This window comes from Ranitomeya variabilis, chromosome 8 (genome assembly GCF_051348905.1).
Source record: "Ranitomeya variabilis isolate aRanVar5 chromosome 8, aRanVar5.hap1, whole genome shotgun sequence".
NCBI lineage: Eukaryota > Metazoa > Chordata > Amphibia > Anura > Dendrobatidae > Ranitomeya > Ranitomeya variabilis.
The window spans coordinates 173047209-173072280 of record NC_135239.1 but is presented as its reverse complement, the minus strand read 5'-3'; the positions used below and the strand labels follow the sequence as shown (position 1 = coordinate 173072280).

The window sequence follows — 25072 nt, the reverse complement described above, 5'->3', positions numbered from 1 at the left end:
ACAGCGTGAAGACAAGAAGAGGACGTCATTGTAAGAAGGTGGGAGGCCCCGAACCGGATCGCGACGCCTATCGGACCGGACTGCAGCGGGACCGCCCCTGGGTGAGTATAATATAATCTCTTTTTCTCATCTTTCAGGATACATCGGGGGCTTATCTACAGTATTCCAGAATGCTGTAGATAAGCCCCTGATGCCAGTGGGCTTAGCTCACCTTCGATTTTGGGGGTGACAGGTTCCCTTTAATTTATTTATAAGTGATTTTTGGAGTGGATTTTGCTTCCAATGCTCCTTTTAGTGGATTTTGCTTCTAAGGTTCCTTGTTTTAGTGGATTTTGCTTAAAATGTTCCTTCTTTTAGTAGATTTTGCTTCCAATGTTCCTCATTTTAGTGGATTTTGCTTCCAATATTCCTTGTTTTAGTGGATTTTGTTTCCAATACTCCTTATTTTAGTAGATTTTAATTCCAATACTCCTTCGTTTCAGTGGATTTTGTTTCCAATACTCCTAGTTTTAGTGGATTTTGCTTCCATTACTCATGTTTTTAGTGGATTTTGCTATTTTGATTCCAATACTCCTTGTTTTAATGGGAAAACAACATTGTTGTTTATACAACAGGCTTTTTTAAAATTGCGAAAAGGAAAAAAAAAAAAAAAAAAGAAAAGTGACTTTTTTGCATGTGGGCTCCTTCTAAAATCTACACCAAACTGAAGTTGTGAAAAATCTACAAAAGAATGTGCCAAAACTAAAAATCGGGATGGATTTTTGTATGTGGATTTTGCTTGAAAACGACATCATACTTTTCCACCTTCAAAACAAAATCTTATGTGAACACAGCCTTATAACATTCTATGAAAAAAATGGATTCGTAGTGAGATTTTTTCGCAGCTTGTTGGGAAATCTTGAGCCATAATGTTCCTGAGGATCGATTCCTGGCCCGCTGGCTCATCTGAATCACCCTGTAAAATAACAGGGTACTTAAGCAGAAGTAGGAATTAGTTCTCGTGTATTTGCTCATACAGCTGCTACAGATGCTGTAAAGGTCAATAGAAATGTGCACAGAAAAGCAGCATTAACACCATATATTGGGCTTCATTTTTGGGTAATAAACCTTATCCCGTCAACTCCAAAGGTAACTCCCTACCACAGAGTATCTCCCACTGGCGTGCGAGTAGTGAGATCATCTTTTCGCGGCAGTCAGCGCTGGGTATGAAGATGTACCACTGGACTTCTTTATCTCCGACACATGATTTATGATCATCAGAGGAGCTTAAAGGTTCTCCGAAATGATCCATTGATAAGCTATGCATCAGGTCCTGGTTACTGGAGTCATCAAAGACAAACGTTAGCGTTTGGGGGTAAGTTTGATAACCCATTAAAACGCGGTCTAAATCCCTTATGCGCCTCCCATCCATTAACTGATACTTATCTTTCTTTGGGGGCTCTTTGGCGAAATCTGGGAGTGGATAACTAATGTAATCTTCGTTGAACAGAAAGAGGTCTGAGCTTGTTAGGATGAGGGTCCTTGGCTGCAGCAAAGCTTCACGATCGGGTCCGTCTGCAGAATTCACGTGAAATGCCAGAACATATAGTAAAATATTCAGAGCGGGTAACACGCCAGAAGTGTCGTTCTGCTCAGTCACAATGTAGGTCAGGTCCCCGATCTCCTCTTCATTAGGATAGATGAACTTTACTCTGCTGGAATGAATCAGTTCATAATTTTCCATTTTTCCTGAAATAGAAAAAAAAAGGATATATTTTTTTCACTTACAATTTGAATATTGGTAAAAGGACATAAAGTTCAGTCTGCTATGACGAAGTGGGCACATAAACAATATTTAATGGGAAAAGGTCTCTTTGCTCAACCCACCCACACAACCGCCGTTGACGTCCTCCTCCTTGCGAAGCAGAGATGATATGGCCAGTAAGGAGGATGCCATTGAAGCCCAGGGTGCGTTATTCCAACATCTAAATCGATATGCCAAGCAAAAAAAAAGTTGCTTCAGCACATGTAGAAGATGCCGCCTAGATCAGGGGTCCCCAACCTGTAGCTTGGGAGCCACATGTGGCTCGCGACCCCGTGAATTGTGGCTCGCGGCTGTCTGTCAGATTGGTGCATTAGCTCCAGTTCTAGCAAAAAGGTATGAAGAGCACATCTGAAAATAGGGAATTTTATGAGCAGCCCTGTACAGAAGTGCAGATCTGGATTTACATATACTGGTCTTAGGGGTTTTGAGATGATTTATGTATGGTACGCTGGAGACAACCTGTCAGAGGAGGTGTTTGAAGCTGGATGTGACAGTGTCTTGGGAGTGCTTAATAGGAGAATACTGAATGGGGGTATTGTTGGAACCCCTAGATTTTTGTATACTGCTTTGGGGTGATTGATTTTTGTGGAAAAGCTTTGGTTACCATTATGTCTGTAATGGGGGCTTTGGTTGCCACTATTGTGAGGAGGGGTGGGATCTGAATGTGGCTCGCGACCATCTCTCAGAGCTGAATGTGGCTCTCAAGGTCAGAAACGTTGGGGATCTCTGGCCTAGACCATCAAGGACTTGACTAGGATGAAGGACTAGGGATCAAAACTGTCATGAAGGCAGTTTGGGAGGCTTGGGGGACCTGCCAGATTGTCTTTAAAGGACTGGTTCAATGGAATTCACTTATCAAATATCTACAGGAGTTACCAACGTACGAACCTTGGGAGTCAGAGTGCTCGGACCACCATCAATTGCAGGAACAGGGGTCTAAATGTCCCGTTTTAATGGAACAGATGATCAACCATAACTCTATTCACTTCTATGAGACTGATAAAGCAGGTGTCTCCATCAGAAGACTTCCAGTGCCGCTCACTTCTGCATTGAGAGTGGTGCCAATGGAGATACGATCCACATCCATGATGGACAGGAATTGTGCACGTGTCTTAGAACAGGAAATGTGCCAATGGTGAAAGTGGATGGTAACGCCATCGGACCCACTCAATGCCGAAGTGTGAGGCTCAATACCGCATCCACAATTGGCAGGTATCGCACACGTGACCTTCTCGATTAATCAGCAGGTATTGCTCCTCTAAACAGGACACGTGCACGGTACCTGCAGATCATGGTCACGTCCTTGGCATATATGTGGGACATAACGTCATCCATATGGCTCACTTCCAATGTGGCCCTGTAAGAATATGAATAATCCTTTTAAACACGTCCTGTGGACAGGAAATGAATATGTTTTACCCATGAATACAAGAGGCAAGGAATAATAACCAAATCATGTCTTGGAAATGACTGGCATAGACTAGTTATTATAGGGAAAAAAAGCAGTGGCTGCTCGATATATGCTGGGATTGCCCAACAAACAGGCTATCCCTGCATGTGTTGAAGCTGTTGACATGCAGCTGCCTGGACATAGTATCCGAGCACGCCGAAGACACTCGGTTAGCACACGAGCATGCTCAGATAACACCTTATCCCAGCACATGCACTCATCACTAATATGCACTTATGAGATGATACAGGAGATGTGTGACATATAAAGAGATGCATAAAGTGTTCCATATTCGGTCACTATAGGGGCAGGTTTCAGAATGAACTTGATCTTTGCACTTGAATAAAGCAGACACTAACAGGATATGATTGTCTAGTGTCAGGAAAACAAGCGTCAGGGAAACAGAACTGATGCCAGGCACGCTGGAGTCTACGAAGAATATCTGGGTCGCCCTGCAGGTGGATTTGGGTGGGTGACTGCAATATAAAAGGGGAAGAAGGGACATAAAATACACTATGCCTTGATCCTCTGAATCTAAATGGTGAATTTCCTGTAATCCGGCAGCTGACAATCCAAATAGAATTCAGATCTTGCAGCTGCAAGATAAAGTAAGTGAACCCTTTCGCATTCCCTATACATCTGTAATGGTTACTAATAAAATTTGGTCTGATTACTGTTAAAGGGGGTTCATTTACTTTTTTCTCACTGCACAGTGAATGTTTATGTACTCAATATAAGACATGAATAGTAAAACAGTGGTGTGGTTTTCGTTAATTTACATTGTGTTTCTCTATAATTATGACTTCGATAACGGTCAGACCACACTGTATTAATAACCTATTCAGGCAATTCCAAAGGGTTTATAGGGAAGATGATACAATGCGGAAGGCCAGAAACAGACTGAGAAGAGAAAACTATTAGGAAATTGCTGTAATTAAAAATAAGAGAGGCAGCAGATTAACATTTCACTTTGGGCTGGTGACCCTAAGACTTTCTATCCTATGTGGGTCCTATATTACTATAACCAATCAATAATCCAATAACAAGTTGGGAAATATCACTTTCGGATTGAAGGACAGCGGTGACCATTACCAATCCGAAGACTGAAAGAGCAAACTAAAGCCTCCGCCATATACACTAGACTAACGTCGGTCAATGCCGCAGATATAGAGGCGTTTGCCTGACAGTTCTAATGTGTATATAGGGGGCCCCTAATTCTCCCCCTGACAGGTGATGTCGCAGATAAGGATCCCGCATATCCAATTTCAGGCTCCAGACACTCTTGTTCTCTAAGAGATGATCCACCGTCAGAGATGGCCAACAGAGACCCTCGCATAGAAAACACAGGAGCGCTTCGCCAAGTGAATGTTCCTGCTTATGGAACAGTTGGAAGAGACAGGAACCGGACAAACGTTCAACCAAGCAGTCGTTTGGCTGGCAGCTATCTGGAGTGTATGGTGGAGCTTAAAGCTACAGCCCCGTCATACTCACAATTAGGCAGGGGGGTGGAGGGGTCCCGGCAATCGGAAAGGTATAGCATAGCCTTCATGCCCGTTTCCTGTACAGCTACTATGTAATCCTTAAATATGTTGCACCGTATGCTTCAATACCTGAGCACTAGGATTTATAAAGTAGCATAGCGTTTACTCGATATGTCATAAGTGCCAAATTGCTGGGGGTACACAGAGACCCCCACCGATGCACCGTGATACTTCAAAAGTTTAAGGATCTGATGGGGTTAGCTCAGTACAGAGCTTTGCTATCTCTAGTATCCTATAGAAATCAGGATCTGATGGGGTTAGCTCAGTACAGAGCTCTGCTATCTCTAGCATTCTATAGAAATCAGGATCTGATGGGGTTAGCTCAGTACAGAGCTCTGCTATCTCCAGAATTAATATAGAAATCAGGATCTGATGGGGTTAGCTCAGTACTGAGCTCTACTATCTCTAGTATCCTATAGAAATCAGGATCTGATGGGGTTAGCTCAGTACTGAGCTCTACTATCTCTAGTATCCTATAGAAATCAGGATCTGATGGGGTTAGCTCAGTACAGAGCTCTGCTATCTCTAGCATCCTATAGAAATCAGGATCTGATGGGGTTAGCTCAGTACAGAGCTCTGCTATCTCTAGTATCCTATAGAAATCAGGATCTGATGGGGTCAGCTCAGTACAGAGCTCTGCTATCTCTAGCATCCTATAGAAATCAGGATCTGATGGGGTCAGCTCAGTACAGAGCTCTGCTATCTCTAGTATCCTATAGAAATCAGGATCTGATGGGGTTAGCTCAGTACAGAGCTCTGCTATCTCTAGTATCCTATAGAAATCAGGATCTGATGGGGTTAGCTCAGTACAGAGCTCTGCTATCTCCAGAATTAATATAGAAATCAGGATCTGATGGGGTTAGCTCAGTACAGAGCTCTGCTATCTCTAGTATCCTATAGAAATCAGGATCTGATGGGGTTAGCTCAGTACAGAGCTCTGCTATCTCTAGTATCCTATAGAAATCAGGATCTGATGGGGTTAGCTCAGTACAGAGCTCTGCTATCTCTAGTATCCTATAGAAATCCAGATCTGATGGGGTTAGCTCAGTACAGAGCTCTGCTATCTCTAGTATCCTATAGAAATCAGGATCTGATGGGGTTAGCTCAGTACAGAGCTCTGCTATCTCTAGTATCCTATAGAAATCAGGATCTGATGGGGTTAGCTCAGTACAGAGCTCTGCTATCTCCAGAATATAGAAATCAGGATCTGATGGGGTTAGCTCAGTACAGAGCTCTGCTCTCTAGTATCCTATAGAAATCAGGATCTGATGGGGTTAGCTCAGTACAGAGCTCTGCTATCTCCAGAATTAATATAGAAATTAGGATCTGATGGGGTTAGCTCAGTACTGAGCTCTACTATCTCTAGTATCCTATAGAAATCAGGATCTGATGGGGTTAGCTCAGTACAGAGCTCTGCTATCTCTAGTATCCTATAGAAATCAGAATCTGATGGGGTTAGCTCAGTACAGAGCTCTGCTATCTCTAGTATCCTATAGAAATCAGGATCTGATGGGGTTAGCTCAGTACAGAGCTCTGCTACCTCTAGTATCCTATAGAAATCAGGATCTGATGGGGTTAGCTCAGTACAGAGCTCTGCTATCTTTAGTATCCTATATAAATCAGGATCTGATGGGGTTAGCTCAGTACAGAGCTCTGCTATCTCTAGTATCCTATAGAAATCAGGATCTGATGGGGTTAGCTCAGTACAGAGCTCTGCTATCTCTAGTATCCTATAGAAATCAGGATCTGATGGGGTTAGCTCAGTACAGAGCTCTGCTATCTCTAGCATCTTATAGAAATCAGAATCTGATGGGGTTAGCTCAGTACAGAGCTCTGCCATCTCTAGTATCCTATAGAAATCAGGATCTGATGGGGTTAGCTCAGTACAGAGCTCTGCTATCTCCAGAATTAATATAGAAATCAGGATCTGATGGGGTTAGCTCAGTACAGAGCTCTGCTATCTCTAGCATTCCAATAGAAATCAGGATCTGATGGGGTTAGCTCAGTACAGAGCTCTGCTATCTCTAGTATCCTATAGAAATCAGAATCTGATGGGGTTAGCTCAGTACAGAGGTCTGCTATCTCTAGCATCTTATAGAAATCAGAATCTGATGGGGTTAGCTCAGTACAGAGCTCTGCTATCTCCAGAATTAATATAGAAATCAGGATCTGATGGGGTTAGCTCAGTACAGACCTCTGCTATCTCTAGCATTCCTATAGAAATCAGGATCTGATGGGGTTAGCTCAGTACAGAGCTCTGCTATCTCTAGCATTCCTATAGAAATCAGGATCTGATGGGGTTAGCTCAGTACAGAGCTCTGCTATCTCTAGTATCCTATAGAAATCAGGATCTGATGGGGTTAGCTCAGTACAGAGCCCTGCTATCTCCAGAATTAATATAGAAATCAGGATCTGATGGGGTTAGCTCAGTACAGAGCTCTGCTATCTCTAGTATCCTATAGAAATCAGGATCTCATGGGGTTAGCTCAGTACAGAGCTCTGCTATCTCTAGTATCCTATAGAAATCAGGATCTGATGGGGTTAGCTCAGTACAGAGCTCTGCTATCTCTAGTATCCTATAGAAATCAGGATCTCATGGGGTTAGCTCAGTACAGAGCTCTGCTATCTCCAGAATTAATATAGAAATCAGGATCTGATGGGGTTAGCTCAGTACAGAGCTCTGCTATCTCCAGAATTAATATAGAAATCAGGATCTGATGGGGTTAGCTCAGTACAGAGCTCTGCTATCTCTAGTATCCTATAGAAATAAGGATCTGATGGGGTTAGCTCAGTACATAGCTCTGCTATCTCTAGTATCCTATAGAAATCAGGATCTGATGGGGTTAGCTCAGTACAGAGCTCTGCTATCTCCAGAATTAATATAGAAATCAGGATCTGATGGGGTTAGCTCAGTACAGAGCTCTGCTATCTCTAGTATCCTATAGAAATAAGGATCTGATGGGGTTAGCTCAGTACATAGCTCTGCTATCTCTAGTATCCTATAGAAATCAGGATCTGATGGGGTTAGCTCAGTACAGAGCTCTGCTATCTCCAGAATTAATATAGAAATCAGGATCTGATGGGGTTAGCTCAGTACAGAGCTCTGCTATCTCTAGTATCCTATAGAAATCAGGATCTGATGGGGTTAGCTCAGTACAGAGCTCTGCTATCTCTAGTATCCTATAGAAATCAGGATCTGATGGGGTTAGCTCAGTACAGAGCTCTGCTATCTCTAGTATCCTATAGAAATCAGGATCTCATGGGGTTAGCTCAGTACAGAGCTCTGCTATCTCCAGAATTAATACAGAAATCAGGATCTGATGGGGTTAGCACAGTACTGAGCTCTACTATCTCTAGTATCCTATAGAAATCAGGATCTGATGGGGTTAGCACAGTACTGAGCTCTACTATCTCTAGTATCCTATAGAAATCAGGATCTGATGGGGTTAGCTCAGTACAGAGCTCTGCTATCCCTGGTATCCTATAGAAATTAGGATCTGATGGGGTTAGCTCAGTACAGAGCTCTGCTATCTCTAGTATCCTATAGAAATCAGGATCTGATGGGGTTAGCTCAGTACAGAGCTCTGCTATCTCTAGTATCCTATAGAAATCAGGATCTCATGGGGTTAGCTCAGTACAGAGCTCTGCTATCTCCAGAATTAATACAGAAATCAGGATCTGATGGGGTTAGCACAGTACTGAGCTCTACTATCTCTAGTATCCTATAGAAATCAGGATCTGATGGGGTTAGCTCAGTACAGAGCTCTGCTATCCCTGGTATCCTATAGAAATTAGGATCTGATGGGGTTAGCTCAGTACAGAGCTCTGCTATCTCTAGTATCCTATAGAAGCTGAAGAACAACGCCCCATTTTGGCAAACTGGTGATAGCTCAGTGGACAGACCAGCTCCAATCTAGTAGCTCTCATCTAAACAGTGGTATAATTGAAACATCCCTCTGATCTATTAAAACATCTGCTAATATTTTTAGATATAACAAACCACTGGCACCAGATAATAGTCCACAGTCAAGAAGTGCCTTTAATTAACAGACAAAACAATTCTTTATTAGTATAATGAAAAATGAAATCAATGATGAAGTACATGGTGCCTCGTGACATAGAAAGACGCTGCCCAGTTACCATTGACTATGGTAGAAAAATACAAGTCAATTGATATAAGGAAAATAGATTCTTGGTGTCTTTCCCATATATAGTGCCCTGCAGGAATATCTCATGAAACTCACAGTAGATATTTAGCCATTGTATTCCATTTGCAGAGTAAATAGTCACTAAAGGAACACGAAAATATTATGGCATATATGTGCAGATGTCAAAATTTAGGGTGTACAAAGCGCAGAGTTAGTCTCAATAATTACTACAAGACCGTTAATACGCTTTGTACATCCTAAATGTTGACATCTGCGCATACATGACATAATATTAGTGTGTCCTTGCTAGTTCAAGGTGATTTGGACTGATACGTTTGCTAATATTTTTAGATGCATTTATCATAGATTGGTGACTTCCGACCATCTTTGCTTCTGGAAGACTCTGCCTCTCTAACATGTTTTTTTTTTTTTTACACATGGTCATGTGACTTAATTGGAAACTGACCCTCAAGATGTGTTTCATTAGTAACACTTACTTTTACATCCTTCTGTTGACCCTGTCCTAACTTTTTTGAGATGTGTTTCTGCCATCAATTTCTAAATGAGTTATTTTTTCTCAAAGGCAGCAGCAGTACTTTAACGGAAAGTGAATCCTTTCTATAATTTGACATCGGTTCCCTATGTGAGTGGCCATTCTTAAGCATCTTTCTTCTGAAAGCCATGAATGGTCTACATTCTTTAGTTTTCCTGTTTTGTTTTTTTTTCAATCCTTCCTGTGTTATAACGTCAATGGTTGTTTTACTCTGCCTTCCTGGTAACAGGACATACCATAACTCATCAAGTAGGAGTACAAAGGAAATAACTAAAGTAAAATTTCCCAGGAGCGAAATTTATATTATCTCCATTACATAACTAAGCATAAGTTGCTGTTTGTGGCACCAACTGCTGGATATACCAAGGGTCTACAGCAATACATCACCCCCTCCACCTAAATGTACACTGGGCTCAGCGGAGCATTCAGATTTTTTTTTCTTCTTTCTTTAATATATTTAATTTCTGTGGACATTTTAATCCATTTTCTGTACATGTATATGGAAGCAGACATCTTGACAGAGGTCATGTTAATGTTCAGAGATACAATTTACAGCAGTCACATGGGAGCCTGTAAATTGGAGAAGTTACGTTAATTTGCTACTATAGGAGAGTTCTTTAGGCATGCTCTGTGACCTGTGCAGAGGTCATTGTGCAGAGAGTCAGGGAAACTTGTTATAATTACCTATTGTAAATGGTGTGAACATATACAAGCTATGAAGCGTTATCTCAAATGATAAGGAACTAATTAGCTGGCTGTACACATTAGACAGCTGTCAGCCAAGAGATCACACAGGACCAGAATAAAGGCTCTTGCTCGCATTGGATGCTTTGACTGTCAGTTTTCTCTTTGGACTCCTCCATACACAGGATCCCTAGGCTAGGCCAAGTGATCCTGTGTTCTCTATGAAAGAACCATTAAAGAGGATTTCCCATGAACAAAAGATAATTTTAATCAATAGATCTTGGAATAATAATAATTTCCACAATTGCATGTGTTTAAATAAAATGTTCCTGTGCTGAGATAATCTTATAAATGTGTCCCTGCTGTGTACTGTGTAATGGCTGTGTCTGACCGTACAGGGACATGGTCTGATCATACCACAGCTCCTGGGAAGGGCAGGAGGTTAAAAAAGTGTACAGACAGGACAGCAAAGGATCGCAAATAATGCTTTCTTTGAGGTAGAACATTTTTAAAAAAACAGGCAGGGAACAGTTTTATCATCTGCTGTGATCCCATGCTGTCCTGTCTGTATACTCTTTTGCTCGTCCCCTGCTCAGGAGCTGAGATAAAATCACACCACGTTCCTGTACGGTCAGGCAAAGCCATTACACAGCACACAGCAGGGGCACATTTATAACATGAACTCAGCACAGGAACATTTTTTTTAAACACATCCAATTGTGGAAATTATTATTATTCCAAGATCTATTGATTAAAATCAACGTTAAAATTAATTTTGTTAGTGGGAATATCCTTTTAAGCCTCCTACGGCCACGGCTTATCTCTGCATCGAATACAAGGTTCGGTTTTTCAAATTCCAATGCCCGATTCTTCTCTCCTCTAAAATCATCTGTTGGAGAAGAGCATCTGGTGACCCCAATACACATTACATATAAAATCTATATTGCTGCAATCCACAAGTTAGGCCAACTTTTACCTAATGTGTATTGGGGTCTTTAGATTTGCATCAGGCTTAGCTGCAAAAAGGAGATTTTTGTGTACTCACCGTAAAATCTCTTTCTCTTAGCCTCTAATTGGGGGACACAGGACCATGGGTGTTAGGCTGCTGTCCACTAGGAGGCGACACTATGCATAATCTGAAAAAGATTAACTGTGGCTACTCCTGTGCAGTATACACCCCTGGACGGCATCAGCCTTCTCCAGTTTTGTGCAAAAGCAGTAGGAGGAACGTAACATGAATAACATAATTATGCCTGTAAGAAGGCAACTATGTAACATGAATAACATAATTATGCCTGTAAGAAGGCATCTATGTACGAGCTCAAGAAAACAATATGAGAACTCAACAGTTACAACGGCCCGGAAAGGGCAACAGGGTGGGAGCTGTGTCCCCCAATTAGAGGCTAAGAGAAAGAGATTTTACGGTGAGTACACAAAAATCTCCTTTACTCTGTCGCCTCATTGGGGGACACAGGACCATGGGACGTCCTAAAGCAGTCCCTGGGTGGCAAGCAATGGATGAATATTGTGCAGACAGGCCCCTATACTTAGGGCACCGCCGCCTGCAGGACACATCTACCCAGGCTCGCGTCCGTTGAGGACTGGGTATGAGCCCTGTAGTGTTTAGTAAACGTATGTAAGCTAGTCCAAGTGGCCGCCTTACACACTTGTTGTGCCGAAGCCTGGTGCCGAATGGCCCAGGAGGCCCCTACCGCCCGTGTAGAGTGTGCCGTAATACCGGCTGGAAGAGGAGAATTCTTAAGGCGGTAGGCCTCTTGTATGGTGGATTTGATCCACCTGGCAAGGGTAGCTTTGGAAGCTGGCAGACCCTTGTGGCTGCCTTCCGGAAGGAGGAAAAGAGAATCAGACCTCTGAAGGACGCAGTCCTAGACACGTATATACGCAATGCCCTGACAAGGTCAAGCGTATGCAGAGCCTTCTCCACTCTATGAACCGGAACCGGACAAAGGGATGGTAGTGAACTTTCCTCACTGAGGTGGAAATCGGACACAACCTTCGGAAGGAAGGATGGGACCGTACGAAGAACTACCTTGTCCTGGTGAAAAGCCAGGAAGGGCCGTCTGCAGGAGAGTGCTGTCAGTTCAGACACCCTGCGTAGCGAGGTGATTGCCACCAGGAAAACCACCTTCTGGGAAAGAAGGTGGAGCGGGACCTCCTTAAGGGGTTCGAAGGGTGGTTCCTGCAATGCTGTCAGGACCAGGTTGATGTCCCACGTTTCTAGTGGTCGTCTGTAGGGGGGAACCAATCGGGAAACCCCCTGAAGAAAAGTCCTTACTTGCGGCTTGGTAGCAATGCGCCTTTGAAAAAGCACTGAGAGGGCTGACACCTGGCTCTTAAGCGAGCCCAATGACAGCCTGGCCTCCAGACCCGATTGGAGAAAACCAAGTACTTTGGGTAGGGAATAAGGGAGTGGGATCTGACCATGAGATTCGCACTAGGTAAAGAAAGCTTTCCAGGTACGGTAATAAATCTTGGCAGACGCTGGTTTCCGTGCTCTGATCATGGTTCCAATGACGTCCGTCGAGAGCCCTGCCTGGGTTAGAACCCAGGTCTCAAGGGCCACGCCGTCAAATTGAGAGCCCCTGAGTTCTGGTGGTAGAACGGCCCTTGGGATAGAAGATCGTGGCGGTCGGGGAGACGCCAGGGGGCGTCTGCTTTGAGTTGTACGATGTCGGCGTACCATGTGCGTCTGGGCCAGTCCGGTGCAATTAGGATGGTTGGAACTCCCTCTTGTTTGATCTTCCTCACCACTCTGGATATCAGGGGGAGAGGTGGAAAAATATACAGAAGCTGGAACTGGGTCCAGTCCTGAACCAGAGCGTCTGCTCCGAGCGACCGCGGATCGTGTGTTCTGGCCATGAAGTTGGAGACCTTGGCATTGAAGTGGGATGCCTTTAGGTCCACATCCGGGGTCCCCCAGCGGAGACTGATCTGTTGAAAAATTTCGGGATGGAGAGACCACTCTCCCGAGTCTATTCCTTGTCGGCTGAGGAAATCTGCTTCCCAGTTGTCCACACCCGGAATGTGGACCGCCGAAAGAACCGACCCTGTGTCCTCCGCCCAGCGGAGGATGTGTGACACTTCTCGCATCGCCTGGGTACTGCGGGTCCGCCCTTGGTGATTCACATATGCCACAGCCGTGGCATTGTCCGACTGTATTCTGATGTGAGAGGCTGCCAGTAAGTGATGGAAGGCCCTCAATGCCAGAAGGATGGCACGAATTTCCAGGATGTTGATGGCCATGGTCGCTTCCACTGGGGACCACTTGCCCTGTGCCCTGTGGTGTAGGTGCACCGCACCCCAAACCGTCAGGCTCGCGTTGGTGGTCAATACCTTCCATTGACCTGTGAGAAAGGATTTCCCCTTTGCTAGCGAGGTTGGCTTGAGCCACCAGTGCAGGGACTTCCTGGTTGACGACGTTAGCTGGAACTCCCTGTCGAGAGAAAAGGGATTCCTGTCCCAGGACTTGAGAATGGCTAGTTGGAGAGGTCTGAGGTGAAACTGGGCAAATGGGACAGCTTCTATTGCTGCTGCCATCTTGCCAAGGACTCTCATGGCAAACCGGAGAGATCGAGGGGGTTTGCGGAGGAGGGTGCGAACTGCTAGTCGGAGAGCCAGTGCCTTGTCCTTGGGAAGGAGCACTAGACCCCTGGAGGTGTTGAATAACATTCCCAGGAAGGTCAGGGACTGACTCGGGGTTGGTGATGACTTTTGTAGGTTGATTAACCAGCCCATGTGACTGAGAGTATCGGTTGTGATTGAGACGCTGAGCTCGCAGTCCTTGAAGGTGGGAGCCTTGATGAGTAGATCGTCCAGGTATGGAACGACTACTATGCCTCTGGAGTGCAGGACGTCCATGGTGGCTGCCATGACCTTGGTGAACACTCTGGGAGCCGTGGCGAGTCCAAAAGGGAGAGCCACGAATTGGTAGTGGTCCTGGCCTATTGCGAACCTGAGAAACCTCTGATGGGCAGGTGCAATAGGTATATGCAGGTATGCGTCTTGTATGTCTATGGAGGCGAGATATTCTCCCTTCTCCATGGACGCAATGATGGACCGAAGGGACTCCATGCGGAAATGACGGACCCGTACATATTTGTTGAGCTGTTTTAGGTCTAGTATGGGCCGTACGCTGCCTCCTTTCTTGGGAACTACAAACAGATTGGGGTAGAACCCTCGCAAGCGGTCGGTCGTGGGTACCGGTACTATGACTCCTGCTTGAAAAAGCAAGGAGACCGCTTGGTGGTAGGCACGAGCCTTGGCTGGCGGTTTTGGGGGGACAGAGAGGAAGAATCGGTCCGGTGGGTTGGAGGTGAAGTCTATTTTGTATCCGGAAGACACTAGTTCCATGACCCACCTGTCTTCTGTAATAGGCAGCCAGACTTGATGAAAGAGCAAAAGTCGGCCGCCTACTGGTGTGGTGTCTTCCGGAGTCTGTGAGTCATGATGAGGAGAAAGTCTAAGATTTTCCTCCTCTGGGCTTAGGCTGGCCTGCTTTGGACTGCCAGGTCTTGTCCGACCTTAGCGTCGATCGTGAGTTGTCCCTGCGTGGGTAACGGTTACAATTTTGTGCTGGACGCGAGACGGACCAGCCGGAGGAATTCCGAAAGGATCGGAATCGAGTTTGGTTACGCTTCTTGTAAGTGCGTTTAGGTTTCAGTTGGGGAAGAGAAGTACTCTTACCCCCGGTGGCGTTGGATATCATAGTGTCCAACTGTTCACCAAAAAGTCTCCCACTGAGGTAGGGGAGGTGCGTGAGGGACTTCTTTGAGGCTGCGTCCGCTTTCCATTCCCGCAGCCAGAGGATACGCCGAATCGTGATGGCGTTTGATGCTATCCCCGCTACTCCCCTTGCTGAATCCAGAGCTGCATGGAGCATGTAGTCTGCTACAACTGCTATTTGAACCGCTTGGTCCGACAGCTCAGGAGCGGATGCTTGGAGAGCTTGTAAATTCTTTGCCCAGGCCAGAATGGCCTTGGCAGCCCAAACTGAGGCGAACGCGGGAGCCAGGGATGCCCCTGCTGCCTCGAAAATTGAACGAGCCATGCGTTCTACCTGCCGGTCTGCTGCGTCCCTGAGGGTTGAGCTATCTGGCAGTGAAAGGAGGGTTTGAGCTGCTAGCCTAGAGACTGGGGGGGTCCACTTCAGGTGGATCTGTCCATTCCTTGGTTTCCTTCTGTGGGAAGGGGTACCTCGCCTCCAGATATTTGCGATTAGTGAATTTTTTCTCAGGCTGTGAGAGCTGCTTTTTAAGGATCGCCTTAAACTCTGGGTGGTTAGAGAAAACCTTAGGCGGCTTCAGAGGTCCTTCAAAGGAAATCTTATGTTCTGGGGCCTCTGGTGGCGGATCAGAAATGTCCAGCACCCGATGGATGGATGAAATTATGTCCTCAACTAGCGCTGTATTGCTAGGAGGGATTGGGATCAGGGACCCCTCCGTGTCTCTGTCTGAGTCAGAGTCACAGATGCCTTCCGAATCCTGTGTATCACTGAGGCGTCCCCTGCTGAGTGGGCTGGGGAGGAGGCCTTCTCTGGTCGGGGATTGCGGAGATCTGCATTGTCTGTCCTTGGAATGGGACGGTCTAGATGACCTGGAGCTACGGTGTCTCTCCCTAGAGGGGGATGACCGTGTGCTATGGGATGACGCAGATGGACTTGATCTATGGGTCCGCTTGCGTCCTGACCTAGACGTGGATGTGCCAGGTCATCTTGTTCCTGAGTCAAGCTCTCCCTTTGCTGGGTAACGGTCATAGCTGAGGCATGACCCTGCAGAGCCTGAAGCAATGTGGAGGTTAGGTTATCTATAGACTGCGTCATAGATTGCGATATCTGAGTAGCCCATTCCGGCGTGGCATTAGACACCGAGGCATTGGCAGGGGCTTCTTGGGGCTCTGACACAGTTTGTATACAATTCTGACAATGCGGGTACGTGCTACTACTGGGGAGAGCGGTCCCGCAGGCTGTGCAGAATGCATAATAGCAGTTCTGCCTGGTTCTCTTGGACCTTGAGCCCGGCATAGTGCACAGAGTGCAGAAGTGCTGCCAGCAGAGGACCTTACAGGGGTAGAGAAACCTATAGGGGAGCCTTATAGGTAATATGGATTCACAGCTGAGTAAAAAACCCAGCTGTGATCTTACCCCACCAGTGTGCCCCTAGGTCCAGCGCCGAAGATCCACAGTCCTGTGCCCCCCGGAGACTGGCTGCCTGGTGCTGGTCCTGCAGACCGGGAGATGCAGGGTTAATTTGCAGCCGAAAATGGCTGCTGAGACAGAGAGGAAAGGAGGAGAAGGGGGCGGAGAGCTGGAAAAAGGCGGCAAGGCTGTGTAAAAATGTGCCCTTTCTGTCTCGATCCACCCCCTGTATGACACTGTAGAGTGTCATATTTGTCATCCGGGGGGCGGGCCGGGGGGCGGAGAGGAGGCGGCAGCTTCAGCTAGGCCGAAGCCGGGGCCTAAATTAAATGCCTGAGGCCCAGAAGGGCTCCAGGCCGGCGCGAAAGTCCGGGAGGGGGTCGGATGTGAACCGGACCCCTCCGGATTTAAAGGCAGGATGGCGGTGGGGCTATAAGCGGAAGGGGGAGCCCGGTAGGGGTCTCCCTGAGGCAGTATAGAGCTGGTGCTGCCGCAGAGACAGGGGCGCAGGGAGCCCTGTGTCTGTATGTGCCATGCCTGCCAGCACTCCCCCCGGCCCCAACAGGAGCCCGCAGCTGGGCTGGGGTCCCTGGATGCAGGCGCAGTGTGCTGGCCCATTGCTGGGAGCTGTAGGATGCTGCCTGTACAGGCCTTACCTGAGGCGTCTCAACCTAATACCCCCAGAGGGGGATAGGGAGGGTGCTGTTGTCACCTTCAGGGGCCTTTATCCTCGCCTCGACCTCAACCCAGAAACCAAAAGGAATTGGGGGAGGGGGGGTCTCGACTTCGAACCAGCACCCGAGGGACTGGGGAAGGAGCAACATGGGGAATAGCCATCTCTACTTCAACTGGGCACCCCGTAATAGGGGGCCGAGGAAGGAGCCATGCCGGGGGTCTCACAGGAGACCCTCTTTTCTTCATCTGTAATCCCGTCAGAAAAAAACGGAGAAAAAATCTTTTAGGTGTGCCTCCTATGCGACACTAAGCAAAAACTGGAAGGCTAATGTCGTCCAGGGGTGTATACTGCAGAGGAGGAGCCACAGTTAATCTTTTTCAGATTATGCATAGTGTCGCCTCCTAGTGGACAGCAGCATAACACCCATGGTCCTGTGTCCCCCAATGAGGCGACAGAGTAATTACAATTGCAACGTTTAAAGGGTTGTTCCGTCACCTAAAATGTCCTTTCTAAATATCTATCGTAACACCCTAACCACTTTTGTAATTTACTTTTTTTTTTTTTTTTTTACAATTCCGCTCCCTTCTTCCTATCTAGCTAATCCCTATGTATGTTTATCATTCAAGGATTTTCTTATATTGGCGACCTAGAAAATAAATGACAAAAAGTTTTATAAAAATTAAATATAAAACATGATTTAAAAAAAATAGGTCATGGTCTGATGATACATTTTCTTTTAGGTAGTTCTGACACACAGCAATCCTTTCACCCAAAGAAGATGGTGTATCAGAAACAAGCTGGAAACTGAGGAGTGTCCTTACTAAACCAGGTGAGCACAAAAGGCTAAAATAAATCAACTGTGCTACATGCGTGAAAGTTTAATTGTGGAAAAAGACATTTCCACTGCACTGAGTCTGTGGGGTAACTGTGGCCGGACCAGGAGCAGATCTCAGATCTTCTCATCATCAGGGGCGTTAACAGACTTAATGACAAGTGCAACCTTTTAAAGAAAAAGTCTTGATCCTTTTACCTGTCTTCTTTTTCCCAAATTCTGAATAGAAGTCTTTCTCAATTGGTTCAGGAGATGGCGTTCTCTTCAGCAAGGTTAATGCTGACATCAGGTGCTGTATGAATGCGTGCGTCGTGTAGCTGTCTCTGGTCAGACAGGTCACAACAAGATTTGGAGAGGAACCTGTCGGCAAAAATCAAAGATCCAACTTACAAGTACGATTGACAAGGTTGGACATTTTCTTACAAGAAGATTAACTTTTGTGATGTTCTGTAAGTAACCGGAGAGATTAGTATAAGATTTGTAAGATCACATTGCTGTGTCTATGACGATCACTTGTTTTTGTGAGTCATAAAAACTGTATTGTGCATCCACAATCAGTTGTTTCGGTAGCCCCTACCTCCGGTGGTGGCCAACTGGACGCCGATATTCCCCCGGAGCCATGAAAGGCTCAGACTTTTCAAAGGGGTTGTCCAATGAAAAAAAATGTATCACCTATAAACATAATAGGTGAGAACTTAATAATTGGTGGAAGTCCGACAACTAATGGTGCCAATCAACAGAAGGGATCCACTTTCATCCCCGTTTGACTAGAGCTACAGACTGCATGTCTGCCCCAGAGACAACGAATGGAGAGGTCAATGAACGTCCTCACCTTCAGAAGTATTAAACATCAACAGGAAGTAAGCGCCAAGGCTGTTCTCTGACTTCCTGTTGATGTTCGATTTGTCTGAAGGCGGGGACTGTGATGCCAGCGCTGATTGGACGCCGGGCTCATGAGTCATAATACCGCACGAGAGCCCCGGGACCACGAGTGCCAACACCGCTGGAACTGCGCCAGCACGGGAGATGAGCCGAAATGTTTTTATTTTAATGATGCCAAACATTCAGATCAAGAAGGGGTTGACTTAGTAGTGGTCAGTCCCTTTCAGAGTCTGATTTGAACAGAAACTTGCTGCTATGGAGGGCTAATATTGTACCTCTGTTCATCTCTGATTCAATACACAATTTTATTTAATTTTTCATTGTAGTTTTCTCCGGACTCCATATGTAAGCCAGTATTCTCTCCAAGAAGTATAAAGCTCCGGGATGAGGATACGGGTGTCATGATGGCTGAATTAGCACCGCTGCCTTTCAGCGCTAAGCTGCTGGGCTTGACTAAGCACAAAATCTTCACGTGGTTAATTCTGCCCTCCCCGCGTTTGCGCGAGTTTCCTCCGGATACTCCGGTATCTTCTCCAACTTGAAAAATAAACTAAAAGGTCAAATGACTTCCTATAATTTTGACCCTAGTGTGTCTAAAATATGGAAAGTAGATAGACAGACCCACTGGGGACAGGGGTTACTGCAAATTGTGACAATCTCAGTACAGGAAATATTTTGGCAATGTATCAGCTGACAAATAATCATTTCTGTACATACGTAGAAGGTCTCATGGCTATTTTATTTATCTCACTCATATAGCGCCATTAACTCGGTATTACATTATCGGCACTGTACCCATTGAGGCTCACAATCTAATTTCCCTATCAGTATGTCTTTGGAGTGTGGGAGGAAACCCACGCAAACACGGGGAGAACCCAGGACCCCATCACTGCAAAGCTGCAGTGCTAGCCATTGAGCCATCACGCTGCCCTATATTATGCTGTTTCGGGCCCCTGAAATGTTGCAGACATTTTTTCTTCATATCAATCACTTAGATATGTATTAAAAGGAATATTATACTTACTGCCATCAATGATAAGGGCTCAGAGTTCACTGGAGTTCAACGACAGGCATAGGACTGATATATGGAGCTATATTTTTTCCAATGATCATATATGTAAAACCTGCTCACAAAAAGGAAGTCTTACCTGTTATCCTAAAGAACTGATCAAAGAGGCCAATGTTCACAGATTGCAGGTCATGAAAGGGAATTGCAATGCAGTAACAAGGGTAAAATGTGCCCGTTGAACCTGATCTGGGCTGGCTGCAGTCATCTGAAGGGGAAAAACAAAATAATATTATTATTATTATTATTATTAATAATAAAATATCATGGATAAGTTCATACACATGGAACAAAATTCTTCGGCCTTGCACAGACGACAGCTGTTCCATGTGCAAAAAAGATCGTATGAGGAGCAACACAAGTGAATGGACTAGTAGACATGAGCATGTCTTCACAATGAATGAGTGTCCAGTAGTGAAGAGCAAGCGTGCTCGGATAAGGTGTTACTTGACCACGTTCGTGTCCTAATGGAGTACTTTCAGTGTCCTCAAAAATAAAAAAAATGCTTGAGTCACTGCGGCTGCATGTCTCGCGGCTGTTCGATAACCGCAACACATGCAGATATTGCCTGTTTGTTAAGCGATCCCTGCATGTGTTGACGCTGTCGAATAGTCGGCGACTCGAGCATTTTTTTCGAGCATGCCGAAAATACTCAAAGAGAACGTGCTTGAATAACACCTTACTCGAGCTCACTCGCTCATCACTAGCGTGCATGTGACAAAAAATTATTTTGCAGATCCATGGCAAAAATTACATAGGAAGCCAATTTTTTTTAATTTTTTTTTATATACAGATGTAAAAACTGAATGTATAAAATGGACGAATGGCTGAAATATTGGCATGAAAGATGGAAATACAGTACATGACATGTCAAACAAAAAAAATAATTTTTTTTGTTGGATGAAAAGCAGACTTTTTTTGTGTGATCGTCTACTGAACTAGGCTTTAAAAGATGGAGACAAGGTATAATTTATAGCTCTTAATGGTTGGGAAATAAAAGAAGCAAACTTATCAGCTGAGCCCAAAATGTTACCATTTCCCCTATTGTGGACATGAAGAATTTAGATTTACTGAGACACGTACAATCTCTTACCCTGTGGATCGCGACTGACTCTGTTAAATGTGTCATCCAGCACAAAATACACGGCTTTAGTTGACAATAACACACAAGACGTCATTTCTGCATCTGGTAATCGATACAGTGTCACTGAGGACCACATCAGATACCGCAATTCTTCATTGTCCACCTGCGATGAGCGTTTGCAGACGTTAGACACAACGTTCACATACTAGTAAATGCTGTCACGAATCATGTGGCTATACTGTAATCACCTATCTGGGCATTTTTGCGCAAATTTTTGCATTTGAGTTTCATTAAAACTTTTGGACCGTTTGCCTCCTACAGCCTCTAACAAACACAGTACAGAGCAGACTGCAGAAGAAGCTTACAATTAATCTGTGTGTGAGCTTGTTCTGTTAGCAGCGTTTGTAACCCTTATCACTCCTCTCCTGCACAATCTTCTAAGAGAACACAGAGCACAGCTGAACTTTGATGTGGTCATAAATCATCTTAAGACATTGCTCAGGAGAAGAGAGATAAGAGTTACTGACCTGGCAAAGCAGCTCACTGAGGTTACGACTAATAAATCCTACGTACCGTGGGTTACTCATGTTTCTGTAGAAACCAGATGCAGCAGAGAAAAACACTGTTGAAAGGAAAGTGACTAGTCCAAAAGGCAGGTCCCTAACAGCAGCCCACTCCCACAAACCTCACTGTTTATAGAGAGAACGGTCAGTCTTGCTAAGCGGGCAGGGAGAAGGCTGCAGGAAAACACATCTTTGTCCCAAGTTGCACTTTCAACTATGTTTCCTACTTCCACCTTGTCTCCTTCAAACTCTTGATAAGCTGCTACATTTCAGAGTAAAAATAGATATTTAGAATGCAGAAACCAGTCTCGGATTCACACGGCCTGTGGTTTGAGCAACATAAATCAGTGGATAAGTCCTCTTTAAAAGGAACCGTCACTCGACTCATTCTGATCAAACCATGGGCAACGGTAATCAGAGCAGCGACGTAGGTTTTTCTCGGAAACTATTTGGCGTTTCAAATCAAACATAATTTGAAAAAGCCCTGAGCCAGCTTCTCCCCGCTCTATTCCCGGTGATTGACAGGTCTCTCCCAATGTACACACATGGGAAAGACCTATCAACGAGAGTTGTGTGAGGAGAAGCTGGACGGGGAGGTGCTGCACTAGTCATGTCTATTCCTATGGTCACCATCTATTTAAGCCATGTTTTCTCTGAAACGTCGCAGTGTCTCAGAGAAAAACCTTCCCTTCCTCTAACATTCACCAGCTTGAAACAAATGCTATATTAGAGAGGGAAAAAAAGGTATCTAAACTCTCCTTTAGGGCAATGACCAAAGTGGACAACTCGCGAACTGGATTCCTGCTCCGCGGGCCCCTGTTATAATAGTATATACCATATATGTCCGGCCAATTCTGGTGCTTCTTACCTCGGAGATGCTGCTATGGAAGAACTCCACAATCCTTCTCCCGTTAAGGGCAGAAATTAAGCGGAAATGTGCAGATGTCGCCAAGTGGAACGGAATCTGGTTTTCTTCAGTTAATTTCTGAAATAAACTTTTGGAAGGGTATAATGTTGGCAGTGTCATCTGAGGTTTAGGACTCCTGGAAACACAACGGACAGAGCAGACAGTTAGGTCTCATATTAGATCCAGATAGTGCATGTATTTATTCTTTTACCATCAGTCTAGAAATTATCATTGGTATACATCTAATCTCATCCAATCCAGAGCGTACATCATCAGACAAGCCTTTTCTAAATGTAGCCCTCAGGATGATAAGATGACCTCCCTTGGTTTGGAGTTTGCTAGGACAAGTTCCGGCAAGTCCGCCTTTTTCCTTTAGAGGACCTGTCGTATTACATGGGGACCTTTCAAATGAATGGCCATCCTGGTAATAGATGTTTCTGGCTCTTTGACCGTGATGAGAGACCCATGACAGGGTAGGAGGACAGGCTTGGGATTATAGCTTTTGTTCTTAGTGGAAGTAGAAAAAAGGAAAAAAAAAGTAGTATTAAAGGTCTGGCATTCCAGGTATTGGCAGAGTATTTTATGCACGGGCTGGTCAGGTCCATCAGAGCAAAGAGCCACTTATTGTTGGCAACTCTTCCCGGAAGCCAACGAAAAGGGGTGTCCATCCAACACACCAATATGCCCCACGAGGGTATATAAAAAGGGACTGTCTTCATGAGGCAACTCCTTTAATTTAATGGGGTGTTTTGGATTGCAAAAAATGATCACCCGTCTATCTAGTAGGTAGGTGATCATTACATAGTTATATAGGTTGAAAAAAGACTTCGGTTCATCAAGTTCAACCTTCCTCCACCAATTGTACATTTAGTCTCTAAATTATCTATAACCCGCAACATTATGTGTATTGAGGAAATCATCCAGCACTTTCATAAAAGCTGTTATAGTGTCGGCCATTACTAAATCTTGTGTTTGGACATTCCACAGACTGACTGCTCTAACTATAAAGAATCCTTTCCTATTTAGCTGCCGGAATCGCCTTTCTTCCACCCCTAAAGAGTGTCTCCTGGTCCTCAGTACGGTCTTCGGAAGGAAGAAGTCATGAGCCAGTCCTCTGTACTGACCATACATATACAGTATTTATACATGTAAATAAGATCTCCTCTGAGGCAACTTGTTTTCTAAGCTAAACAGGCCCAACTTTTCCAACCTCTCCTCATATGAGAGGCCTTCCATCCCTTGTAATTATCTAGTTGCCCGTCGTTGAACTGACTAACTTCTGAATATAATTTTAAAATGTGGAGCCCAAAACTGGATCCCATAATCTAGATGTGGCCTCACCAGTGATTTATAAAGGGGTAACAATATGTTGGGATCAGAGGATTTTATCTCTATTTTTACACACCGTAAAATTTTGTTTGCTTTTTTGGCTGCTGCTTGACATTGAGTACTGCTGCTCAGCTTACTTGTAACCAGAATACCCAAAGTCCTCCTGTTCTGTAGTCCCGAGTATACTCCCATTTAATGTATATGCAGCAATAGGATTACTCCATCCTAGGTGCATTAGGATCAATTGTTGGATCAATGTAGATCTTTGGTCTCCTCAGCTGCGAGGAGCTGAAAGAAGAGTCTGGTTGCATATGCGCCCTGCCTTATATTCAAACTCTACTGTGTTCAGGGGGAAGGCTGGGTGAAACAGGTCCCAGACTTTGGCAATTAATCATATCCACTACTAATCTAGCAAGTATCACCAAGTTGATAGATTATATTTTATGCACATCGGAATATCTCTTTACCCTGTCACCAAGTTTTTGCTATCAGGCAATGTAGGGGCAGCTACCTTTATGCCAGCGATGTGTCACTTACTGGATTGTTTGCTGTCTTTTTGATAAAATCTCAGTTTTCTCTGCTGCAGATCTAGCAGTGCTCTGAATGCTGAGCTCTGCATAACTCCACCCACACCACTGATTGGCAGCTTTATGCTTATGTAGAGTGTACACAGAAAGCTGCCAATCAGTGGTGTGGGCGGGGCTGGACTACCTGGCAGGAGGTTTTCTAGTCCTTTAATGATAATCTCCTGCTGATAAAACAGTCATTTTATCAAACCTACAGAAAGCAGCCCATTAAGTGACACCTTGCTGAGATCAGGATCTCTATTTCTACATTACGCTGCTCACAGATTAGGTGGTAAAAACCTGATGACAGATTCCCATTAAATCAATGGTTCCCAAACTCCAGCCCTCACGGCCTCCAAATCATCATGTTTTCAGGATTTCCTTATATTGCACAGGTGAGAACCATTGTCAATTTCTGATACCTTGATAGAAATTCCATCACCTGTGCAATACTAAGGAAATCCTGAAAACATGGAGTGTCGAAGGCCGTGAGGTCTGGAGTTTGGGAAACACTACTTTAAAGTGATCCTTTGGGTAATTCTCAGGCCTGGAAGGCAATTAATGAGTAAATACACTTTAATTTTTGATTTTATAATTTTGTCCAGCATTGAATGGTATGAAAAATTGCAAAAAACATTATAGTGTTTGTTTTCATTCCCGTAAAATAAAAATTGTGTGTAAGTGGCTTCCAAACCCCTGCTTTTCACCAGTCAATTTAGCTGCCTTCAGCTGCACGGATATCAGAACTTACTCATTTGGAGTACAGATGATGGCAGTGATGGGTCAGCTCAGCACCTGTTTCATCCTCTGTGTTGTGCTTCTCAAAACAATCT

General features: G+C 44.8%; 1 protein-coding gene across 3 annotated transcripts in view; it reads right to left on the bottom strand.

Moving 5' to 3' along the window:
• Positions 1-233: 233 nt before the first annotated feature.
• NISCH (nischarin) overlaps positions 234-25072 on the bottom strand; it is an 81742-nt gene continuing 56903 nt past the window's right edge. For all 3 annotated transcript variants that reach the window (XM_077278063.1, XM_077278062.1, XM_077278064.1), the window contains 5 exons: positions 22306-22480; positions 20884-21037; positions 19873-19998; positions 18041-18202; positions 234-1728 (listed from right to left, as the gene is read on the bottom strand). In XM_077278063.1, the coding sequence (XP_077134178.1) occupies positions 1109-1728; positions 18041-18202; positions 19873-19998; positions 20884-21037; positions 22306-22480 (1237 nt within the window). In that variant the 3' untranslated portion in view covers positions 234-1108. The remainder of the gene's footprint in view (positions 1729-18040; positions 18203-19872; positions 19999-20883; positions 21038-22305; positions 22481-25072) is intronic.